Raw genomic sequence first — 26,978 nt, 5'->3', positions numbered from 1 at the left:
AATTGTTTTGTCGCTTTAATTCTTCCTGAAACATATTCTATAAAGTTGTTCCAGCAATTACAACATCCAGAAAACAAAGACCAACATTAATTTTGTACGTCTGATTGATGTAAATCCAATTGTTCATTCTCCTTTTAGCTCATTTCTGGTCTTCACCATGCTATCAGAAAAGGATCTGAATTGGTCTTGAGCTTCTAAAGGTTCCACTCAATTTAAGAGCTATTCACTAACTTTTTGGGGCCTTTCCATTTGTGCTGGAAAATAAACAAAAAGTGGGTTAATAAGAGCTTTCATGACAAAAAAGAAAAGTCCTGTTCCAGACGGAAATAATGCTGGTGAGAGCAGAACACCAAAACAATAAGCTTGCAGATCTACAGATTTACTGTAGGTCAGGGGTGTCAAACTCAATTTCATCACGGGCCACATCAGCATTATGGTTGCACTCAAAGGGCCGGTTGTAACTTTAAGACTATATAAAAATACATATACAAATATTTAATATATATAAAATAATGTATTATATTACTTTATTGCCTCTGCATTGGATGATTATCGGATAGGGTAATAACTTCATCATTAACTACGTCTGAAAGCAGAAGTCTAGGGCAAATAATTGCAAGTCTCTTCAGTGAGAATGTCACAAAATGATTTAAAAAGAAAAGCCAAATTCTGGAGAAAAAAAAAATAACATTTTGGAAAAAAAGTCAAATTTCAGATGCATTGTGGGATATGTAGTTTATGGGCAACGTGCTTCTGTAAAGTAGCATGTAACCGTATAATAAACATATTATATTCTTTGCAAGCTCTTGTGGGGCCACATCAAATGAAGACGCGGGCCGGATTTGGCCCCCGGGCCTTGAGTTTGACACCCCTGCTGTAGGTAATACTTCTGTGTATAACATGTACACATATAGGTTAGAAAGAGGTGCACTGTGGAGTATTTTACCACTAGTAACCCTAATGTTTTACAAGTGGCGTCCGATTTGAGTCACAGCTGTTTGACACTGTTAATCTGATCGTCAGTTATTGGCGGTAAAGCGCAAAATATAGCATTTTGCCAACAAAGCCAAGGAAGAAGAAGCCCGCTCCATAAAACCTGGATGTTGACAAAGCATGATTAAAAATGTTCATACTTAACCTGCTTTGCAAAGGTTTTACGAAGAAGTAGAAAGGGGACACACAATGCATTTTGTGAGTAACACTCGATGTAAATGGTGGCTATTAAGCTTTGACCTGCAAACCATCAAAAGATTGCTTCCTAGGAAATGATATATAATGAATAATAAGGCAACACTGTGTGTTTAGTATAGCTTGACAGCCATATAATACTGTGAAGAGCAGCTGCTCGTAAATGGAAAGTGAGTTTGTGATCGACTCTGTCCTGTCAGTTTCTTTATGTGCCGTTCGTTTCAACTCCTCCGAACCTTGGAGACGAATGAGGACTCGGGGGTGATGGCGTTGTTGTATTAGCTTCTAATCCACACTTGAAGTCAAAACATCAAACATGACCCCTGCGATCCTCTGGGGGCAGATAGACGCTGTTAAAGCTGACCTTTGGCCTCCATTGAAGACAGATGAACTCTGCAATAAGTCTGATGAAGAGTCCTGTCATGCGATCGTCTCCAGCTCACACGGTCGCTGACAGTTTGAAAAGTGTTGCATTTTCTTTAGCCCTTGTGATTCAGTCCTGCTAAAACAATCCCATCGTGAACTTCTAAAAAAAAATGTAGTTCGACGTAGAGGTGTGTCATTGTCTTTTGCACGTAACACACTCTGCGGGTAATGTTGTGCATCTTGGAGCTCCTTCAACGTTTAAGGCACTTTTTGGGGGGGGGTCACTTTGCCTCTACAGGAGTGATCGTAAAGGTTTTAGACGGCACACGTGACTCCAGCATCCTCCACATGGCCGCAGTTGGTTTTTCCCCAGCCGGAAAACTTACACTGGTGGATGGTGTCTTCAGTCCCGGCACACGCGACGTCATCCATCCAGATCAGACCGGTACCTGCACAGAAAGGAAGAAATGATTGACACACTAAATGTAGGAAGAAGTAGAAGAAGCTTTCAAAATTAAATACAATAAGGTAAGTAGGCGAAATATGAAATAATATGGATTAGAATAAAGTACATGAGCACAAAGGTGGAATGCAACTAATGGAAAGAGACCTGTTTCTTCATCATTAGAGCTATCTTAAAACACATCTGGATTTCACTACAAGTTAACTTTGTTTCTCCGATGGCTCGTTCCTGCATCACTTTCCCTCTATGTTCATGTATTGTGATGTTGTACCAAAATGCACACAAATCACATCTTGTTCCACTCAACATAGCCTACAACAGACTATGCAGATTTGTTCTTGGTTGTCCTTTTCGTACACATCACTGCACAAGGGAGGAACCAACACAGGAGTCTCTCGCGCGCGCACACGCACGTCACTCACTCACGCACGCACGCACGCACGCACGCACTCACGCCACGCACGCACGCACGCACGCACGCACGCACGCACGCACGCATCGCAAGCACGTCACGCACGCACGCACACACACACACACACACACACACACACACATCACACACACTACACACACACAACAACACACACACACACACACACACACACCACACACACACACACACACACACACACACCACACACACACACACAACACACCACACACACACACACACCACACACCACACACACACACACACACACACACACACACACACACACACACACACACACACACACACACCACACACACACACACACACACACACACACACACACACACACACACACACACACACTGACTCTGTCTCTCTCTACACAATCTCTCTCTCTCTCTCTCTCTCTCTCTCTCTCTCACACAAACACACTCTCTCTCTCTCTCATAAAGAGAGGAGAGAGAGAGAGAGAGAGAGAGAGAGAGAGAGAGAGAGGAGAGAGAGAGAGAGAGAGAGAGAGAGAGAGAGATGGAGAGAGAGAGAGAGAGAGAGAGAGAGACACATTATCATCTCACTTTCAACTGGTCTGTACTTGTTATTGATGAAACTGTTATTGATGAAACTGATTTGCTCGACTGTCTCAAATTGTAATGATTGTATGCATTGCTTGAATTTTACTAAACAGACTGTACGTGGTTTGTCTTGTGTGTCATGTTTTGCTTTTTGTCTTTTTGTTTATGTATGTCTGTAAGTTGTTGCTATTGTCGGGACCCCCTTGAAAACGAGATGGTGCGTCTCAAGGGGTTTATCCCAATGAATAACATGTATATATATGTCCACAGTTAAAATGATGCAACTGCAGCCAGTGCGATTGCGCTGTATCTGAAGGAGTCTCACAGTGATCATAAAGAAAGGCAGAATATTCCTCACATTATTACCAAGATAAAAAAAAGTCAAGCCGTATTTTAATCCCACGTGAAGAAGATTACGTCTCGGACACATGTGCATCTAAAAGCAGCTTTCTTCTTCTCTTCTCAAATGTTAAGTTGTTACTGGGATTTGTTGCACTGCTCTGGAATAATGTCACACGAATTGTTATTCAGGTATTTCTCTGCTCTGGCCCAAACAGTTATGAATGAACACTTGAAAAGGATAGAGCTTTTAAAGGCAAGACGCAGACAAAAAGTCCTCGTATATTAGTGTGTGAATATGAGTCCTCTGGTTGAGACAGCAAGTTCTCCTCACAGAAATGTTGATCATACAATTTTGCATCTGCTCATAAAATACACAGCAGCTGGTTAGCAGAGCTTTTGGCGGCAGTGTGTGTTCCTGTTTGTAAAACCAGGAATCACTGGAGGTTTTGAGAAAGTCCCTTCAGTTTTGCAACAGTTTTTATAGGATGGTCGTCAGCTGTGAGGGAATAACAGCGAGATCGAGTAACATTTGTTTCCACTCACGCGCTGATGAAGCAGTTTAAGGACACATGACTTAAAGCAGGGAAGTCAAACTCAATTTCATCACGGGCCACATCAGCATTATGGTTGCACTCAAAGGGTCGGTTGTAACTTTAAGACTATATAAATATATAAATACATAACATATATAAAATAACGTATTATATTACATGATTGCCTCTGCATTGCATTATTATCTGAAAGGGTAATAACTTCATCATTAACTACGTCTGAAATCAGAAGTCTAGGGCAAATAATTGCAAGTCTCTTCAGTGAGAATGTCTCTCTCTCTCTCTCTCTCCTCCCTCTCTCTCTCATGTCAAAAAAAAGAAGTGACATTTTGAGATAAAAGGCATATTTGAGATGCATTGTGGGACATGTAGTTTATGGACATCATGCTTCTGTAGATCGGCATGTAATCGTATAATGAACATATTATATTCTTTCAGAGCTCTTGCGGGGCCACATAGAATGAAGTCACGGGCCGGGTTTGGCCCCCGGGCCTTGAGTTTGACACCTCTGACTAAAAGGGTTTATGCGCTGAAGGTGAGAGGAGAGGCTGAGTCATCAGTGAGGCCCTGAAAGCAACATCTGGAGGCGTGTTAATGCCATCTCTGCTGCCCTTAAATCATAACAGTGTATCACTCAAGAACAAGGAGGTGTGAGATAGGAACAGACTGCTCCGCTCAGCAAAAAATAAGATTGAAAATAGGAACAAACATCTTGTTGGTGAAGTCATGGACGAGGAAAACAACAAGAACTAAATTGAAATTGAAAAAACCAGTATAATGAAAAGCAGAGGAGCTTCAAGCCAGATGGTGGATGTTGCCAAACCTTAATATTTTTGAAATAACTCTTAATCGTATTTCCTATTATAACTGGCACTGTCAAAAATCAAAATGAATTATCGCCTCATGAGGACCATCTGAAAAATCATGCTGTTGGTGATTTGTAGAACCGGACTTTACAGCCCATTCTTTTGATTATTTACGAGTCAATCGCCTTCATTTATATCTGACTTCATTACCTAACGAGGAATAACAAAACGTATATCAAGTTGGTGATGGCGAAAGGAATCCAAGATAAATGTTGGTGCTTCTCATGTTACTGTTAGAACAAGCTATGTGTCACAGGTGATGAATGCAAGATTTGAAAATGTATTTTATGTTGTATATCTTTAAACGATACAAGAGAAGTACATCATATATCTATTTAGGATAAATATATCATACGGAAGAGGATTAGGGACACGTGAACATTTTTAGAGATCTGACCACGTGATGCGATGTTTGGGGGCGGCGCGATTACATGTAATGCAGAGACGCGGGCAGACGCAAATTTGTTTGTTCAATTTATTGCTTGAATGATTTATTGTATGAAATATGTTTTCAAAATGACTACGATTTTGGAAACGGGTTTGTTTTTCAGTCCCGGCTCCGTCCAGTGCCAACTTCGCCTGTATTTTTAACCACATCGGGGATGTATTAGAGCAACTAGAGTTTCAAATATATGAAGTTTTAAAGACTTCAAGTCATCAGTGGACATAAACTCTCCACTGAAACCGATACTAATAAAATGCAAGATGACTTCGATCAACATACGGCCAAAAACCCATGACAAAAATCTACTTCAAAATGCTTTACAATCAGAACAGTGTATTGTCAATTTGGATAAGAAATAGTCAAAATAAACTTGAGTTGTGATTAAAAGGGAGAAACATCTTCCTTTTTCATGACAAGGTGATGTCAATTATTTCAGGTGTCTACAAACAATGCAAATCGTGATAAAAACGCTGCGTTTGAAGTCTCTTATCTGCAATCAGCACCTCAGTCAGACCATGTGCTTCCAACATTCATGGTTTGCTTCACGACGTAAAACAACAAAAGGGAAACTGGCAGCAGATTCAAACATCTTCAAAGCAGCATGAAACAGCAGGCGCACGTGCCTCGGTGCAGCGTGCACACAGGAGGTATGCAGCGGATTACCCCAGCTGTTCTCTCAGGGTTTGCTTTGATGGACCTTTAAACAGTTTACTCTGGATCTCAACACACTTTTTACTGCTCTGTTTGCAGGCCGGCGGGGTTAGACCCAACTTATGAGACTTATCACAATTAAGTGTTGGATCACCAAAAAACGCTGTGTGGGATTTAAGGCGAGACACCCCAGGTGAATAGCGTAATTTTTTTAACTTAAAGGTATCAGCTAGACATTTCTCCAGTTAATTACTTACAATAAGGCAATTGTTTTTTGTATTACAAGTTTCTGAAATAGCATGTTTAAATATGCAAATTAGCCATTATCTCATTAAATATGCATATTTTAACACATTTCAGGAATCGAAATCTGAATTTTGGATAAAGCCAGGTTCAAAATTCTTGTTTCATTTTGTAGTCATATTAGTATCTAAGGCTTTTACAGAAGAGATATTGGATATCTCTTTTTATCACTCCATAAATCAGAAAATACTGTCAACAGCCCTAAAATATCAATTTTCGCCATGTTTTTAGGTATACAATGTTGTATAATTCAGGCTATGAATTATATATGAACACCCAGGGATGATTTAGAAAAGACTCACTTACTTTTACAGTGATTTACAGGTTTAACAAGTTGTTTGAAAAGAGTGTGATGACAAAAACAACATTGGTATCGAGAGAAATCAGTCAGTTCTGGATTGTGTTAAAGAATCCAACATCTGTGACGAACACTCCTTGGGGTTGACGTCTCCTCCCTGATTGTAAGGTCGGATAAACTCCATTTCCAGTCATGCGAGAGAGAAATAATTGTTTACCGATGCAGAGAAAGCTGATATGCTTTATACATGTTTACATTCTTTGAATTATTTTCTCATCCTTTACTGTAATGGTATTATTTTGGCTGAAGTTCCTTCCCTTTTACCCCATTAAAACTATTTTGGGGAGGTTTTTTTCTTATAAGATTTGGGGGTCTACAGAGAGAGAGATCGTATTCTGTGCAGATTGAAAAGACCCTTGAGGCAAAGTTATGATTTGATAAAATGTCTCAGATCAAAGAGACATTGTCAAACAGGAGGAGAAGCATTACCTCAAGCAAGTACATTCAAAAAATCATGATTATGTCACGATCTGTCTGTGTTGTGTTTTGTCTTGTCTTTTTCTGTCTTTGGTTTCCTGTTTTATTTTGAAGAGTCTTCACCCCCTGTCTTGCCTGTTGCTTTCTGTCTGTGTTCCCTCCTGTCTGATTACCCGATTGTGTTCACCTGGTGCCCCTGTGTTTTCTCCGCCCTCCTCACCTGTCTCTTGTTTCTTTGATTAGTCTTGTGTGTATTCAAGTTCTGGTTTTTCTGTCTGTCTTTGTGAGATCCTTGTGTGTCTTGACGTTGTTCACGGGGAAGAGTTCTGTTTTGTTTCATGTAAAACCTTGAAATAAAGGTATTTTCTGTGTAAATCTGCATCTGGGTCCTGCCTGCTTCACTCAACCCTGACAGATTATGGAGTCACACTTTAGGACAGGGGTGTCAAACTCAAGGCCCGGGGGCCAAATCCGGCCCGCGACTTCATTTAATGCGGCCCCACAAGAGCTTGCAAAGAATATCACATGTTTATTATATGGTTACAGGCCGCTTTACAGAAGCACAATGCCCATAAACTACATGCCCCACAATGCATCTCAAATTAGACTTTTTTCTCGGAAATTGACTTTTTTTCCTCAAAATGTCACTTGTTTTTTTTCAGAATTTGGCTTTTCTTTTTAAATCATTTTGTGACATGCGCACTGAAAGAGACTTGCAATTGTTTGCCCTAGACTTCTGCTTTCAGACATAGTTAATTATGAAGTCATTACCCTATCCGATAATAATCCAATGCAGAGGCAATCATGTAATATAATACATTATTTTATATATATTAAATATTTATATATGTATATTTATATCGTCTTAAAGTTACAACCGGCCCTTTGAGTACAACCATGATGCCGGTATGGCCCGTGATGAAATAGAATTTGACCCCCCTGCTATAGGACAACACATTTTTAAACTTATAAATAAAGACAACAACAACTTAGATCAGATCATGACTAAGGGGCGGGACATTTCTAAGCGATCACAGCAGAGCCGGCCAGCTAACCAATCAGAGCAGACTGGGCTCTGGTTTCAGACAGAGGGTGAAAAGAGGTGCTGTATGAGAAAAATACAGAGCTTTTTGAACATTAAAACATGTCCAAGTAGAGAAACATACGGAGCCCTGGAGGGTTCATAGAGAGAAAAATGAATAAAACGTGGCCACGTTTTACTTGCACGAGTTACTAAAGCGTGCGCACGAGTTACTAAAGCGTGCGCACGAGTTAATAAAGCGTGCGCACGAGTTACTAAAGCGTGCGCACGAGTTAATAAAGCGTGGCCTCGTTTTATTTAAATTGAGGGATTCCTGTCCGTGACTCACAGTATCTGCTGCCCACAGCTGTTTTATCGAAGGAAAACCTCCTTCACTTTATGAAATCTCAGCGGCACCAGTGGCCTGTACTACGAAGCAGGATTTGTTATTCACACTATTCATTCATGAAGTATGACGCTGCGCTGTCAGCACGCGTCTCCATGTTTGTGATTGGTCAAATGTTGCTAACCCCGTCCCTTTCACCTGAGCGCGCTCTCAGCCGGACAGAGAAACCCTGGTTGATTTACTGAGTTGATAACCAGCTTCGTAGGACCGCTTATCGACATCGCGTTTGTTAGGGTCAGTTAAGCCGGGTAAATAGAACATATCCAGGTCCAGGGTCTGTTGAACTGGCTTCGTCGTACAGGGCACTGAGGCAGTAACGTGTAACTCAGCAGAATCTGAGAAGAGCAGCACCAGCTGCAAAGAGCTGTGCCTTTTACTGTTTACTTCACTGGAACCGCTGAATAGAGATCGAGGCTGCTACGTTTAACCACACACACCTATACACACATCGAACTGAGTATTCCCCCTCGCTTTATGAAGGAGATGTCCTGTCACTGGGGCGCATGATGTGTGTGTGTGTGTGTGTGTGTGCTCAGCTCCGCTCTGTGTGCGTGTTTGTGTGTATCCGACACCACCGGCATTTGTTTTCAAATTACCACGAACAGCACACGCACACACACACACACAAAACGAGGCCACGCTTTAGTAACTCGTGCGCACGCTTTAGTAACTCGTGCGCACGAGAAAGTAAAACGTGGCCACGTTTTATTTATTTTTCTCTATGAACCCTCCAGGGCTCCGTAGAAACAAGATATGAACCTGAGAATTAGCATAGCAGGGCTGCTTTAAAAACAGTAAAAGGTTGGTGACTCAAGTGAAAAGATATATTTAAATTCCAGATTGTTTTAAATTGAATCCAGCAGTGATGTTAGTCACTGCTGTTATCTGGTGGTCGTCCCCTGAAACAAAGGTCTGTTTCCATCCGATTTTCCAGACTTGTTGGGAACAACTCTGCCTGGAAGGAGACTCTGAATGAAGTACGGCTGACTGAAATAAAGTGAGTGGAGAGAAAGAGAGATGGATCTGACCTCTGAGACTCTTTCTAAACGATATCTGGCTCACATGACTTTCCCCATGAAAGCTTCAAATGAATCCCTGCAGCATTGTAGGGCAATGTACGGGAAAGACGACTCAAAGGCAAAAATTGCAGGGTTAGTAAAAAATCAAACAACTTCCATCAGTTAAATTTAACTATCAGAAGTGGGCGGCTAACATTTTTACCGATTTCCTGTCGTGATTCTTTATTCCACAAACTGCACACTGACCCAACAACAGTGAGTTTAAAGGGAGAGTACCTTCATATATATTATGGAAATCCCATCTTTTCATCCATGTCTTGCGATAGGTAAAATGGTTTTAAAGGTCTAACATTTCTTATTGCATAATTAAAGACCCTGATGTATTTAAAATGTAAATGCATGCATGGATCAACGCATCTATGCCAGGGGTGGGGAATCTTTTTCCTCTCAAGGGCCATTTCAATTTTTTCAACATCCTCCGAGGGCCGTACAAATTATTGACCCCTGCTTAAAAGAACTAAAATCACAGCCCATTCATTTGGCCTTTTTTTCAGGCTGTGCAAAGAAAAGCAACCTCTTAATCCAGATATCTTACCATGCATGCACGTGCACGGTTGTGGCATGACCACCACAACAGAAAGATTTGGACACAAGATGTGTGCAAATGTATTTAGTTTCCCATGTGGACATGATTTAACATGCCAAAAATATAGATTTGTTATGGCCGTTGACAGTAATTTCTGATTTATTAAGTGGTTATTTTGACCTAAGTGATATGTATAAGTTAAATTGTTAACTGATTCAGCTGTGTCTCATTTCTGTCCCCTATTATACTGTTTCTCATCAATATATTACAGGTCTCAGATATATACAAACATGTCTCTGAAGCTCCAAACACCAAACAGATCATTGCAGCATTACCCATAATCCCCTCTGTTTCAGCCCTGTTTCAAAAGTGCTGATTCTCTGTCTGTTACTTTAGATGAAAATAAGGAGCCCCTCCCCACGCCCCTCTGAGAAGAGACATGAAGAAGAGGGGACACATGTTGATGTGGAAGAGACGTGAAGAAGAGGGGACACATGTTGATGTAGAAGAGACGTGAAGAAGAGGGGACACATGTTGATGTAGAAGAGACGTGAAGAAGAGGGGACACATGTTGATGTAGAAGAGACATGAAGAAGAGGGGACACATGTTGATGTAGAAGAGACATGAAGAAGAGGGGACACATGTTGATGTAGAAGAGACGTGAAGAAGAGGGGACACATGTTGATGTGGAAGAGACGTGAAGAAGAGGGGACACATGATGATGTAGAAGAGACGTGAAGAAGAGGGGACACATGTTGATGTAGAAGAGACATGAAGAAGAGGGGACACATGTTGATGTAGAAGAGACATGAAGAAGAGGGGACACATGTTGATGTAGAAGAGACATGAAGAAGAGGGGACACATGTTGATGAAGAAGAGACATGAAGAAGAGGGGACACATGTTGATGTAGAAGAGACGTGAAGAAGAGGGGACACATGTTGATGTAGAAGAGACATGAAGAAGAGGGGACACATGTTGATGTAGAAGAGACGTGAAGAAGAGGGGACACATGTTGATGTGGAAGAGACGTGAAGAAGAGGGGACACATGTTGATGTGGAAGAGACATGAAGAAGAGGGGACACATGTTGATGTAGAAGAGACGTGAAGAAGAGGGGACACATGTTGATGTGGAAGAGACGTGAAGAAGAGGGGACACATGTTGATGTGGAAGAGACGTGAAGAAGAGGGGACACATGATGATGTAGAAGAGACGTGAAGAAGAGGGGACACATGTTGATGTAGAAGAGACGTGAAGAAGAGGGGACACATGTTGATGTAGAAGAGACATGAAGAAGAGGGGACACATGTTGATGTAGAAGAGACATGAAGAAGAGGGGACACATGTTGATGTAGAAGAGACGTGAAGAAGAGGGGACACATGTTGATGTAGAAGAGACGTGAAGAAGAGCGGACACATGTTGATGTAGAAGAGACGTGAAGAAGAGGGGACACATGTTGATGTAGAAGAGACGTGAAGAAGAGGGGACACATGTTGATGTAGAAGAGACGTGAAGAAGAGGGGACACATGTTGATGTAGAAGAGACATGAAGAAGAGGGGACACATGTTGATGTAGAAGAGACGTGAAGAAGAGGGGACACATGTTGATGTAGAAGAGACGTGAAGAAGAGGGGACACATGTTGATGTAGAAGAGACATGAAGAAGAGGGGACACATGTTGATGTAGAAGAGACGTGAAGAAGAGGGGACACATGTTGATGTAGAAGAGACGTGAAGAAGAGGGGACACATGTTGATGTGGAAGAGACGTGAAGAAGAGGGGACACATGTTGATGTAGAAGAGACGTGAAGAAGAGGGGACACATGTTGATGTGGAAGAGACGTGAAGAAGAGGGGACACATGTTGATGTAGAAGAGACGTGAAGAAGAGGGGACACATGTTGATGTAGAAGAGACATGAAGAAGAGGGAACACATGTTGATGTAGAAGAGACATGAAGAAGAGGGGACACATGTTGATGTGGAAGAGACGTGAAGAAGAGGGGACACATGTTGATGTAGAAGAGACATGAAGAAGAGGGAACACATGTTGATGTAGAAGAGACGTGAAGAAGAGGGGACACATGTTGATGTGGAAGAGACGTGAAGAAGAGGGGACACATGTTGATGTAGAAGAGACGTGAAGAAGAGGGGACACATGTTGATGTGGAAGAGACATGAAGAAGAGGGGACACATGTTGATGTAGAAGAGACGTGAAGAAGAGGGGACACATGTTGATGTGGAAGAGACATGAAGAAGAGGGGACACATGTTGATGTAGAAGAGACATGAAGAAGAGGGGACACATGTTGATGTAGAAGAGACGTGAAGAAGAGGGGACACATGTTGATGTGGAAGAGACGTGAAGAAGAGGGGACACATGTTGATGTAGAAGAGACGTGAAGAAGAGGGGACACATGTTGATGTAGAAGAGACGTGAAGAAGAGGGGACACATGTTGATGTGGAAGAGACGTGAAGAAGAGGGGACACATGTTGATGTAGAAGAGACGTGAAGAAGAGGGGACACATGTTGATGTAGAAGAGACATGAAGAAGAGGGGACACATGTTGATGTAGAAGAGACAGGAAGAAGTGGGGACACATGTTGATGTAGAAGAGACGTGAAGAAGAGGGGACACATGTTGATGTAGAAGAGACATGAAGAAGAGGGGACACATGTTGATGTAGAAGAGACATGAAGAAGAGGGGACACATGTTGATGTAGAAGAGACATGAAGAAGAGGGGACACATGTTGATGTAGAAGAGACATGAAGAAGAGGGGACACATGTTGATGTAGAAGAGACATGAAGAAGAGGGGACACATGTTGATGTAGAAGAGACAGGAAGAAGTGGGGACACATGTTGATGTAGAAGAGACATGAAGAAGAGAGGACATATGTTGATGTAGAAGAGACATGAAGAAGTGGGGACACATGTTGATGTAGAAGAGACAGGAAGAAGTGGGGACACATGTTGATGTAGAAGAGACAGGAAGAAGTGGGGACACATGTTGATGTGGAAGAGACATGAAGAAGAGGGGACACATGTTGATGTAGAAGAGACAGGAAGAAGTGGGGACACATGTTGATGTAGAAGAGACATGAAGAAGAGGGGACACATGTTGATGTAGAAGAGACATGAAGAAGAGGGGACACATGTTGATGTAGAAGAGACATGAAGAAGAGGGGACACATGTTGATGTAGAAGAGACAGGAAGAAGTGGGGACACATGTTGATGTAGAAGAGACATGAAGAAGAGGGGACACATGTTGATGTAGAAGAGACATGAAGAAGTGGGGACACATGTTGATGTAGAAGAGACAGGAAGAAGTGGGGACACATGTTGATGTGGAAGAGACATGAAGAAGAGGGGACACATGTTGATGTAGAAGAGACATGAAGAAGAGGGGACACATGTTGATGTAGAAGAGACAGGAAGAAGTGGGGACACATGTTGATGTAGAAGAGACAGGAAGAAGTGGGGACACATGTTGATGTAGAAGAGACATGAAGAAGAGGGGACACATGTTGATGTAGAAGAGACATGAAGAAGTGGGGACACATGTTGATGTAGAAGAGACAGGAAGAAGTGGGGACACATGTTGATGTGGAAGAGACATGAAGAAGAGGGGACACATGTTGATGTAGAAGAGACATGAAGAAGAGGGGACACATGTTGATGTAGAAGAGACATGGAGAAGTGGATTTTGCATAATAGGTAACCTTTAAGTCTTTTGAGCACATTATCACACGTTGAAATGTGTTCAAGTGTAAGTGTGTGTGTAATGTGTATGTGTGTGTGTGTGTATGTGTGTGTGTGTGTGATCCCTCTCATACCCTGTCCGAAGCGTCCTGTCTTATGGACCTCTGCAGCTCCTCGGTATCCCAGCATCCGGCACACCACGTCTCCGTCCTTCTGGTCCCAGACGTCGTCACAGATCGTCCCCCAGCGACGCTCGTGGAAAACCTCCACGCGACCTTCATGAAGACCCGACCCGTTCACCAGCCGCACCAGCGTCTCCTCCACTGCAACACACACCATCCCACGTTAACATAATGATGAGTGTGTGTGTGTGTGTTAATGGGGAGGAATTTATACACATTTGTATTGCATTGGCCGACTGTTTTTAAGGCATTTATTGGAGTCTACGTGCAATGAAATGTTTGAAGATCACGTTCCTTAGTTTGCAGAAAAAACGAGTCTTTGTTATTTATTCCAACACGACTGCAGTGAAAGAAAACATGACTCTTTTATCCCTCGCTTGTTGGCATGACTTAACACTCACACTGAGCAGATTATTTTCATGGTGAGTGTTTATGAGTTTAATGAAGGCCCATAAATCAAACCAATTTGAAAACAAAAGAAGATGAATAGGTTATTTTCAACATGAGTCAAGACATTTGTTTTTACAAAAACCACAGAAAAAGGCTTCGAGTCAAAAAGAAAAAGAAAAAACATTATTTTTGAGAGAGGGAACCTTTTAGTGAACACACTAAAGAATGCAGGGTTGAAGTCCTGTCCAAAAGTCACTTTTCAGTGTTTGCTGAACATGATGACCGATAGTCTGGCAATAATCCCGTGTATTTGACAGCGTAGCGGTTGAAGGATTTTGAAATTCATAACTTCCTTCTTTAAAACTTCATGCATCTGGTAGCATTTATCCAGTGACCTTATTGGACAAAACCCAGTTAAGTCACTGGTCCCTGAAATGAAACACAACTTGTTTTTTTTCCCACTTTTCCTGCATTTCAACATTTCAATACATAACTTTTTTTTTGTTATAAACCTGGGAGGTACTTTACAGTCTTTAAAATAAGAATATCTTTATTGTCATCATGTTTAGGCACATCATACAAGCACAGCAATGAGAAGGCACTGTTAGATTAAATTAAATGTACTTAATAAAGGGAATACCATTGAATAGAAAAAAGTAACCGTAAAGAGGAAGGTGGTGAGATGACCTTTATCGACTCAGATTTCTCTCTGAAGCATGGAGAACTCTCATTTACAAGAAAAGGTGGAATTCATATTGTTTGTCATACACGGTTTGATAGTGCCTGATTTTAACTCAGTACATAAATTGGGGTATACAATGTAAGACCTTAAAACCATTAAAATACAACAAGTGTTTAGTTTGAGCATGTTGGCTCGATTCAGGGTTTTAGTGCCACACCAAAGAACTTGTAAACAAGAACGTACTGTACCTACACTACAGTCACAATAAAGAGTGCAAGTGTGTGTGTGTGTGTGTGTGTGTTTATATTAGCAGAGGCTTCATGGATCATTATCTCGTATCCCTGAAACTATGCAGCAGCTGCTCGTATAATTTACTTGATTTAATACCTTTCAGAGTGCATAAAGAAAAACAGAAACACACACACACACACACACACACACACACACACACACACACACACACACACACACACACACACACACACACACACACACACACACACACACACACACACACACACACACACACACACACACACACACACACACACACACACACACACACACACACACACACACACACACACACACACACACACACACACACACACACACACACACACACACACACACACACACACACACACACACACACACACACACCTTCAGGGGACATTACATTGACTTACATGCATTTCCTGGAGACTTATCCTAACCTTAACCAACACATGCCTAATCCTAACCAAGTCTTCACCCTAAAATTAATGATTCCCCTTATGGGGACCTCCAATTTGTCCCCATAAGGGAAGCCAGTCCCCACACGTGACTATGTAAACAGATTTAGGTCCCCACAAGTATAGTAAGGCGAGAACACACACACACACACACACACACACACACACACACACACACACACACACACACACACACACACACACACACACACACACACACACACACACACCACACACACACACACACACACACACACACCACACACACACACACACACACACACACACACACACACACACACACACACACACACACACACACCACACACACACACACACACACACACACACACACACACACACACACACACACACACACACACACACACACACACACACACACACACACACACACACACACACACACACACACACACAGGAGAGTGAAGCCAGACACATTATGTAGACAGGATATTGGTCTCATCAGACCGTCATACATTTTAAGTGTGTCCTATGTTACTCTCATTAGAAAGTCATGCACTTTGCGCTCACTGGCTCTTCATAATGTAATAACCACAATAATATTATACCATCATATCTGCTGCACATGTATCGTGTTCCTGCAGACGAGCAGAACATCCAAACCAGACATCAGAACCTCCTGTTGCTCCATTTCCTAGACAATACTAAAGGTAAGGAGAGCAACAAGTGCTGAAAGTAGCACATAGGTCTTCAGAAAGGAATGAGGAATTGAATACTCAATTACCTGAAACAGATGTTACATTATTTGTTATACAAAACACTCCTTCCTTTCAAATTCCTATGAAGTTGGGTAAAACCTGGAAGACTCTGCTGGCATGAGGATGAAGAGGTGTCGGTCATTAATACTTATTTCATCTATTTTTCTTACTGAAATGTGAAACTTTGCTTTTACATATCCTTCTTGTGCCATCAGAGAGAAATCTGCTCCAACAGCAGCAGAAAATAACTATTTTCCGTACTTGTTGCATAGTTCGCAATTATGATTGGTGTTGAAATAATATGTACTGTACACCTTAATGTTGCATTTAGAGAAAATTCAGCTGTTTTTTATATTTACATATGCAGTATCGACTGGTAGAAGGTGAATTTAAGTCTTTCACTAAAGTTGTAAACACAATATTTCCCTTTGAGATGTGATGTAGTGAAATAGAAAGTGTTAGAAAACAGATTGACTTGAAGCACAATTTTGAGATAACGCTAATTAACTGTACCTTAATTTTGCATTTGGAGAAAGTTCAGCTATTGTTTTAGTACATATTAGACATAAGAGTCTTTCACTAAAGTTGTTGAATACATTTCGTGGAGTAAAAAATACAACATTTCCCCTGAGATGTAGAAAGTGGTAGATAATAGATTTACTTTTTGAGATAACGGTAATTGACTGTACTTAAGTAAATGCACCATTTACATTTCCACTGATGTTTCTGTAAGTGAAAAGTTATCTAACAATGTTATCAAACAAACCTATCATCCATTTTATCACATGTTTGGCCATATGTTTCACATCTCTGTAGTCTTAGTTAGCACATGTTTGAAACCCCTGGAGACAAGAATCACCACTTTTTTCACGTCTCTCTCACTCCATTCATCTTTCACTCTCTGTGAAGTGCCTAAGGCTCCCCACTGTACAAATGAGAGACTCTAGGGAGAAGAGGAAGAGGATGGAGGCAGCACATGTAGTCTTTAGAGATAATGAAAACCATACAAGCAAACTTCACAGGACATTCATATCTCTGCAGAGAAGAGCTGGACTGCAACCTATTGGAGATGTGCTCAATTATGTCAACCCGGCGGTGGGGAGCTTGATTTATTTTGACAGAAACTCTGGTGTAAGCCTGGATGATGCATGACAAAGATATGTTGTAGCTGAAATGTTTTAAGATAAATTCAAGAGCACACGTGTGAGGAATAGTTGTCCAGCTTACCACCTACAGAAGTAACACTCCCACCATTTTATAAGAGTATCTTTTTAGATGTTTTTTCCACCTGGACTGACAATGCAATATAGCCTTAGCCTGTTAGCGTAATGCTACATAGCCTATGTAGCCATCAAGACTCGTTTAATGTAACTTGAGGTTAGGGTGAAGCCAAGTCCATTAAAGAAATCATAACATTATGGAGCAGATCCCGTTACCAGGCAGACACAGGCATTATGTTTCAGTTATATGAACCTTACAAGATAAGACTTTTCGTTTTCATTTCATATCTTTGCTTTTAAATGCCATTATATAATTCTTAATGCTCTTAATGTATTGAATGAATGAATGAATGACTTGCCTTGTTGAAAGGTGTTATATAAATAAACTTAAATACAATACAAACTATAATGTTAGACAGGTAAATGTGCCTCGTTTAACTAAATATGTGTTATGCCGGAGCAAAAGCTTAACAGGTGATGAAAACATTATCTGGTTTCATTCACCTTCTATCAAAACATAAGAATATAAATGTAGCTGTTAAACCCGTGGTAAAAAACAGTAAAAGGCTGAATTCAATCAATTACTTGGAACTCAAGTCTATGTACTTATTAAGTATAGTTTGGTACGGTAGTCTGTGTGGGGGAAACCTCTGAAGCAATTGGAGACAGGACTCAGAGACACGATGGAGAGCTGGAGCTTTGATGTCAAACACTGACGGTTTATTTGGAGCATGGGCCGGAGAATTCACAAGACATGTCACGAGCCACGATCTGACCACACGGATGAGATGCCACAATCAATTCTGAAGCACCTTTCTCTCGTAGGACCTTTTAACTAGTTTGCTTTGAGGGTAATCAACATTCTTCACTAGATAGACTACAGCTGGGGACACTGAATCACAGTTGTTGTCGCTTATGGCTTGAGGTCATCTACACCCCGAGAAGGATGTGTTCCAGGTGTCCCACAACGATAACTATCTCTGACCGACAGTTACCGACAGGTCACAAACTGGTAGCAACAACAACTTGCTAGGGCAGCCCCTCCTTAAGGGAGATAACGGCTGCTCAAGGTTGGTCATCTGCGTCAGAGGGCATCTATGGAAATTATTCCCTGACAGTCTGTAGTGACCTAGTCATCGGTTCTATTCCCCATCAGACAAAAGGTCCTGGTTGTGCATGTGTGTTTTTTGGGCCTATAGATGTGATGTAACGTAAATAACACCAGATTGAATAATATGTCATAATCCGGACTTTTTACAGCTGGTGCAAAACAATGCATGAGTTAGAAAAGTTGACAACCAAACCAAATTCTTCTGTGAGTAATAATGCAGACGCTGAAAGATCCTGTCTTACTTATCTGTATATATATATTTTTTAAGCTCATGTTCACCTTGGAACACCAGAGCATTTCACCATAAACTCACTAATTTGGACCACACTTGACATTTCATAACAAGCCTTCCTGTGCTTCGGATATAATGATGACTGTTATCGTCCAGGGGGAACCGGACGAGCGAGATCCAATAATTGTTGGTGGTCGTCCAGGAGGTTTTAGTCTGGGGATGTGAGGGGGGGGGGGGGTATGTGAGGGGGGGGTTTACAGACTGTGGATACCTGAAGACGGCCAGAACACGGAGCGTCCCGTGTTTCTAATGTGTATCTGGCAGGAACGCTCTGGACTGGACACTTTGGCTGCGGGACAAAATGTAACCAGCTCCATGTGTTCAGAAAATGTCCTCCTCCAATCTCAGATGCTTTTGTCCTTCACATTGTTTCCTCGTTATGTCTCTTTTATTACATTTGATGTTTTCTACTTTCTGTTTAGTGCAATTTGTTTGCTTCTAATTTGAATTTCTCGGCTATGCACATTCATCATTTGGCGTACAATGCGAGCTCAGTTTGAAGTCAGTTTGTGTGACTTTCATGTGGTCTTTTTTTTACATTTTGATGCAATAGTTCAATAATTATGGAAATGTCCTAAATTTGCCAAATTAAATGTTTATAAATAGTAAATTGAAAAGTGTTGCGAGTCTGTTTTCTTGTAGGTCTTCCGCTGTGATACTTGTGAAATGTTCAATCCAATTTTCTTTCTCTAGATGCTCTAAAATGCAGTGTTTTTTTTACTATTTTATTCCGCTATACAGTATTTCATTTTAGATTATTTTAATGACGTGTTCTTCTAATTGACATGTATATTGTTCACTCATATCTGCATTTACTTGTGTGACCATTGTCTTGCACTATTTTATCTATTTTTCTTCTTGCACTATATCAGCTTGTTTTTATGTCTTGTATGTTGCATTGTTGGAGGATTTAACTACGCTGAGCTATTGTGTATTTGACGATTACGCTTTTAAAGATGCCCTATTATATCTTATGAAGCTCAGCGTAAGTTCAACCAGGAAGACCGTCTTTACTCTTCATTCACTATTCCCATGTAACTACTCTCTCTCCTCTCAATAAGTGATCGGGGGCGTCACTCCCCAGCTTAACCAATCACTTTGCTCTATTCCCAAGAGCCTATCATAGCACTCTGCCAAACCTTTTAAATCTGCTCTCTCCCCTCTGACAGCTGTCATTTCAGGTGACTCGACGCAACCCCCCTCCACCGCTTTTCATCTCCCGTCCCTCTGAATCCAGGGTCAAGCTAAGCCCCTCCCCTTCAGACCGACCCAACTATCCATTCACCACCACCAGGGTCTAGACCCCGGGGGGGTTTCATCGGATGGGTTCTCCCCTCCCGAATGATACTCCTGCACAACGGGGCCTAATCGCCAAAATCACCATTACATACATTTGTGTATCTCTGCCATAAATATGTATTCTTACATCAAAACCGTCTCTCCTGATTGGAATGGGGTTACCCTTTCCTGTAGTGTGTTCTGTAGGTTTGTGTGCATGTAAATGGTCTGCAAAGGCTAAAATCCTTTGCAGACCATTCTTCTTCCCTTTCTTGCTGAGAACAAAGATTGATAGCACTGCAATATCTGTTTGGTAAATACAGTTTATCTAAGCATGAATACTGAGAGCAGGGGGAAACAGCTCAATCCAACAACATCTTCATAATAATACCGCTAAAGAAAAGTGAATAAAATCATAAAAAGGATCAAACTGTGTCTGACTCGGCAGAATACAATTAAAAGAGAAAAGACAGATTCACCTCAATGTTTTATACTGTTCTCAGCACGAGTATTTCTGCATGTGTCTTTGTTTAACTGTGTTTGCGTGAAATTAGAAATGAATAAAATGTGATTAAACTACACTGTGGGAGACCTGGGTTGTTCTGTTCCAGCTAAAGGATAATTGAATCCAGCAAATCAAAAAGGAACATAAGTAATGAAAACAGCATGTCTGGAGTATTTCAACACACGTGAGAGCTGAAGACTACAAAGTAAATGTATATTGATTCTGTTACTCGGTATTTACATTGGGAAGCAGCACCAAGTAGAGCGTTGAGCTGAGCTTTACATGAACATAATAACAAGATGTTTTTCACGAGTCAAAGCTGAAAACATTTATATATTAGTATCCCTGTAGCTGCAAAGGTTGACTATAAAAACAACCTGTCAAACGTCAGACCCACAACAAAGTGGATCACCCCTCCTGTTGTCTTCGGGTCAAATCTAACCGATTTACTACTTTCATCAATCATAACTTTTTTGTTTTACATTTGATTGCATTAAGGCTTTATGATATCCTTCACAGTAGACCTTTGAACATATAACATTGCTGATCAGCACTTTCATTGAATTTTGGAGGATTTAGTCAACTTTGTAAAACCCATGGTGTTCCCGGTGACCGCCATAAAGAAAAGGAATTAGTAACCATCCGGATCAGATAAAACACACACACACACACACACACACACACACACACACACACACACACACACACACACACACACACACACACACACACAACACACACACACACACACACACACACACACACACACACACACACACACACACACACACACACACACACACACACACACACACACACACACACACACACACACACACCACACACACACACACCACACACACACACACACACACACACACACACACACACACACACACACACACACACACACACACACACACACACACTACATCACTTCAGGGGACATTACATTGACTTACATGCATTTCCTGGAGACTTATCCTAACCTTAACCATAACCAACACATGCCTAACCCTAACCCTAAACCTAACCAAGTCTTCACCCTAAAATTAATGATTCCCCTGATTTGTCCCCATAAGGGAGGCGAGTCCCCACACGTGACTGTGTAAACAGATTTAGGTCCCCACAAGTATAGTAATGCTAGGCCACACACACACACACACGCACGCGCACACACACACACAGAACAATTCGACACATTTCCCGCTCTTATGTGCCCATCCCCCCACATGGATCACACCTGGCACACGTAATACATGTTCAGTGTCTATTCTTTGTATATTTACTGCAGTTTTTCATGTGTACCAGTAGTCTGATACAATATTTACAGTTTGAAAGGGTGTTAAATGACATTTGGTGATGATTAATGGTTTTTGTGTAAATGTAATAGCAGTTAAAACAGGACCGGTCAAATTTGACCGTGAACACCAAAGTAAGGGGGGGGGAACTAAGATAATAGGAGGGTTAAAAAGTGTGTGTGTGTGTGTGTTCCAATCTCTTTTGTAATATGTCAACTGTCAAGTGAAAATTACACAAAATGGCCTAAAAAATGAAAAATTGGGCGTTTAGTTACAAGAGACGCTAGGAGAAATGTCTTTGGGGAATTGTAATCGGCAAATTGCTGGACTTTAGCCTCGGCTAATGATAGACACATTTCATGTCTTCAGCCTTAAAATCTACGCGGTCCAGTAGAGTTTACGATATTCTCAAACGTCTCTGTCCAAATCAGTGAAGGGGTCACAGCATTATTAACGTCTAAAGGATGTTATTTTGCTCTCACTTAAGGCACAATATGTAGCATGTTGACTATCTTCAACCGGGTGCTGTTACCTTTCAACAAAACAGCATTAAATCATGTTTTAAAGGGAAAATATAGGACTATACAGTATATAGTACTGGTACTACATTTAAAGATATATAGAGACAAACTTTTAGGCCACCTGCGAAACATATATACACACATCTTTATATTAATAGAAAGATATCAATCTATAGAGTACACAATAAAAACATGCACAATATAACATTTACAGAATAAAGCAGAATGCACTATGATAGCCTTAACTACTATTAAATAAACTATAAACATGGTGTGTGCAAAGTAGTTTTTTTTAATCAAAATGTAAATGCAATGAGGTGCATTGTGATATGTGTGATTCAATATGTACAAATTGTGGGTTTTCAGAGTAAAACAAGTGTGAAGCTTTGATATTTCTGCTGGCCAGAGATCAGGTGTTGTACAGGGTTCAAGCTGTTGGTGACTTAAGAGACTTCATTATCATTTAAAAGAACATCAATCCAGGTAGAAGAAAACTATTCCCTCTGCTTCTATCAATCTCATAAATCACTTCAATCTGTGGTCCATTTGCGCTCTTTTTTTAACACTGAAATACCGTTTTTGGTGCTGTCAAAGTGTTCAGAAGAGCTTAAGAAGTTGATCCCTTCAGTTACATAACGTTCCGTATGACAGGTTCATCTCGTGCTAACACCCAACATGTGTGCACAGATTGTTTTTACCCACAACACAAAGCTTCCGCGGTCTTCAGGTCACTCGTTCCGCTAAGTGATTATTTAGGTATGCATTGAAGGCTTTGAAGCGTAACACGATCCGAGTCATGCATCAAAAGAGAAATCAGCCACACGAGGGTTGTGACAAGAAAAGTGCACGACGCTGCGGAGATTAGATATTCCTGGCAGCCGGCAGCATGTGGTCCCAGTTTTTCTTTCTCTGATCTTCGACGGTTCTTTAACGGGCAGGAACACCATCAGGATGGTCGAGGGTTCAAAGTCTACTTGATGTGAACTTTATTCCATCGCTCATCACTTGGAGAACCAGCAAACTTACAAAGGAAGAAAAACAGTTGTGGCAACAAAATAATAATTGCGGTTTTGGGGGGGGGGGGGTTTCTACCTGAACCCAGTTCTTGGTGGTTTTGTACGAGGGTTCAGTTACCACCACAGGACATATTTATATAAATAATGGTTTTCAAGTTCTTTTGATGCCATGTGGTTCTTCATTATGTGTTGGAAACCGCGAGATTACGCAAAAGGAAAGCAGATAATTTGAACTTCCTTTAAACAGCTCTTTGTAAAACATATCAGGTGTAATAAATGTTTGAGTCATCAGCTCATAATACTGATGTATCTGCTTTTATTACAGCCCTGTTTCTCTACTATGACCGTGTGCCGTCAACAGGAGATTATTTTAATTATAATCGACCGTTTTATTGTAGTTTTTTTTATATTTGCAGTAAAATAAAACATATCTAAGTTTAACCATACAATATGCAATTTTCTGCTTCTAGTTATCTCTTCATCAAAACAATAACCAAGACCCACTATGGTGGTTTCATGAAGTATAGTGCAATTATCAAATATCCATGTAATGACCACAGGAGGTCGTTAACAGACTGGAAAGTGGAGCAAAAAACCTCAAAATTGTTGTACATTTGTTACCCATAATTCAGAGGAGTTTATCAACGCGGCCAGTGCGAAATCATAAACCTTTTTACTGTTGTTCATATTACATGTTTTAATGGAAAACATTGATGGTGGGTGTAAAGAAATTGCATTGTGAACTTACTACCAGACTAATTAGTGGTCCATTCTTAATGTAACATCATTTTTTCCAACTTGGTTTCCCTAAGGAAGTCTATAAAACATTTCAGTTCTGAATCCTTAAGCAGACCATGTTCAATTTACTGTTTAAAGACAGGATTACCTGACTCAGTTCTGGTCTGTTAGTGTGCCCGTCATCCTACGAGCTTGAAGCAAAACACTAGTAAAGTAACTGAAGCAAAAGAAAAAGCAATGCACTAAAGAAAAACACACGAATAAGCTGTTTTACAGGCAATAAAAAGCTGTTAAACATATATTTAAGTTCTTACCCGTTTTATCTCCTCGGTCTCCTCGATCCCCTTTCTCCCCCCTGAACCCTCTCTCTCCTCTGTCGCCTGAAGACAAAACAGAAAAACACATTCTGACTTTAGAGGAGCAGAAACACATTCTTCACCCTTTCCTGTAGTGTGTTTTTCTGCATGTCAATGGTCTGCAGAGGCTACAATCCCAAAGACCCATCACAACAGGCTCCTCACAAAGTCATTAGACTTCTGCTTGCAAATGTTATTGAGTCATTATATTACATTACATTTAGCTGACGCTTTTATCCAACGCGACTTACAATAAGTGCGTTCGACCTAGAAGATACAAACTAGAAGAAAACAGAATCATAAAGTACATCAGGTTTCATAGAGCCAAACATTTCAAGTGCTACTCAACTGGCTTTAGATAAGCCAGTCCTTTATTAGTATAAAGTGCTTTGTTAATAATTCTATCACTCAAAGTGGAGTCGAAAGAGATGAGTTTTCAGTCTGCGCCGGAAGGTGTGTAAGCTATCTGCCGTCCTGATGTCAATGGGGAGCTCATTCCACCATCCTGGAGCCAGGATAGCAAACCCACGTGTTTTTGCTGATGGGAACTTGGGTCCCCCTCGCAGTGCGGGTGCAGCGAGCCGTTTGGCTGATGCAGAGCGGAGTGCACGTGCTGGGGTGTACGGTTTAACCATGTCCTGGATGTAGGAAGGGCCAGATCCATTCGCAGCATGGTACGCAGGTACCAGTGTCTTGAAGTGGATTCTAGCAGTTACCGGAAGCCAGTGAAGGGGGCGGAGTCATGTTTAAATTGTACGTATACCACCTTGTTTTTTTATATTTAGTAGTTGCTTTTTCTTTATTTAGCTCCTATCTAATATTTGTTGTTATTTGGCGTATCCAGAGCCAATATTAAATTAAATCTGTGTTTCTGATTTTCTATCTTCCTTATTGGTTTTCGAATAAGTGCGTTTATGTTTTATCTACTGTGTCCGACTGAATCAAACATAATCAAATAACCACTCTTAAGAACAAACTCGTAATACATTAGTGGAATAATGATGTAAAACACTATTTAGAGAAAGCCTTTCCAACACCACTTGGCTTTACTGCATGGCTTTAGTAATTACTGTAATAATATCCATTTGTAATGACAGAGTAACAATAGTGGACCTTTTCATCCGCTGAATGCCACACTCACAAAACACAGGGGGGCAAAACAATCTGAAATAACACAGAGCAGCAGCTCGAATATGTTAAGGCTTGGATTTCAAGCGCTTTCCTCTCACACCCACTTCCTCTTCTTTGTATATTTTCTTTGCACAAGCCTCTAAAGAAGTCCACCCTGTAATCTTGCCATGTGATATGGGCATAACATGTGAACAATTAGAGGACACCCAGCCTGTGTCCGGATCTTAATATACCTCCGAAAGTCCGGGTTAAATGTTGTGTTTGTGTGAGGGCAATAGAAAGGAAGCAGTAAGAGAGAACACTGAATAATTTAATAAAGATTATTTGAAGGAAGCAGTGAAGAGGAATTTGTTTTTGGAAGATCTACAGTGTGGATGTTAAAAAAACAAAATGGGAGTAAAAAAATCCCCTCATTTGTGGTTTCTGCAAAATGTACGTTCATGCACGACACCTCCCTTCAAACAGCAGCTTGGATACAACACTTTGTTTTCATTTCAAAATAGGATATTTTCCAAAGTATGGGAATAACATCCGCAGCAGAAGACTGTTCCAGCACCATTTGTTGCTTATTTCCAGCCAATGGGGGTTGAAACCACAAGTCTGTTTTTGCCATGAAGCTATAAGAGGATCAGCTTTAAGTCGGCATTCATCCCACCTTTAATTTGACTATTTTTTGTTCACGTTCAAGACCACAGAGGCAGCTGCCAGTGGAGGTGGCACTCGATGTGTTACTGTGTGTTCCTGCTGAGTATCTCACACCACACCCAGCTGTCAGTGTCACATCTTGACCACATCCTTAACAACTTAATAATACTGCAAGAAACACGTTGGAGAGCTGCTGCGGAGCCACAGGACACAGCAGTGACATCTAATGCTGAATGCATACTGTTTTAACTGCCTTAGCATCTGCTAGGATGGTACTTAGTTTGTTTGGACTGAAATATTGGATGCATGGAGAGCTTTCAAAGTCAAATGCTTGTGGGCTGTGGCAGAGAAGTCGTGCACCAATTGGAGGGTCTGTTGTTCTATCCCAGCCCTTGCAGTCAACACATGGAAGTGGTGATGGATGTGTGTGAATGTTTATTTCT

At 41.0% G+C, this 26,978-nt stretch overlaps 1 protein-coding gene across 2 annotated transcripts in view; it reads right to left on the bottom strand.

Annotated features, from left to right (window-relative positions):
* Window positions 1-759: 759 nt before the first annotated feature.
* scara5 (scavenger receptor class A, member 5 (putative)) overlaps window positions 760-26,978 on the bottom strand; it is an 86,215-nt gene continuing 59,996 nt past the window's right edge. Inside the window, exons 10-13 of one of the 2 annotated variants that reach the window (XM_034200168.1) lie at window positions 24,718-24,783; window positions 16,272-16,301; window positions 13,828-14,016; window positions 760-2,003 (exon numbers count right to left, since the gene is read on the bottom strand). In XM_034200168.1, coding sequence (XP_034056059.1) covers window positions 1,870-2,003; window positions 13,828-14,016; window positions 16,272-16,301; window positions 24,718-24,783 — 419 coding nt within the window. In that variant the 3' untranslated portion in view covers window positions 760-1,869. The remainder of the gene's footprint in view (window positions 2,004-13,827; window positions 14,017-16,271; window positions 16,302-24,717; window positions 24,784-26,978) is intronic. The other variant, XM_034200169.1, reaches the window with a different exon arrangement.

The sequence above is a fragment of the Gymnodraco acuticeps genome, unplaced genomic scaffold (genome assembly GCF_902827175.1).
Source record: "Gymnodraco acuticeps unplaced genomic scaffold, fGymAcu1.1, whole genome shotgun sequence".
Taxonomy (NCBI): domain Eukaryota; kingdom Metazoa; phylum Chordata; class Actinopteri; order Perciformes; family Bathydraconidae; genus Gymnodraco; species Gymnodraco acuticeps.
The sequence above is the reverse complement of the archived record's forward strand: the minus strand, read 5'-3'. Positions and strand labels throughout refer to the sequence as shown.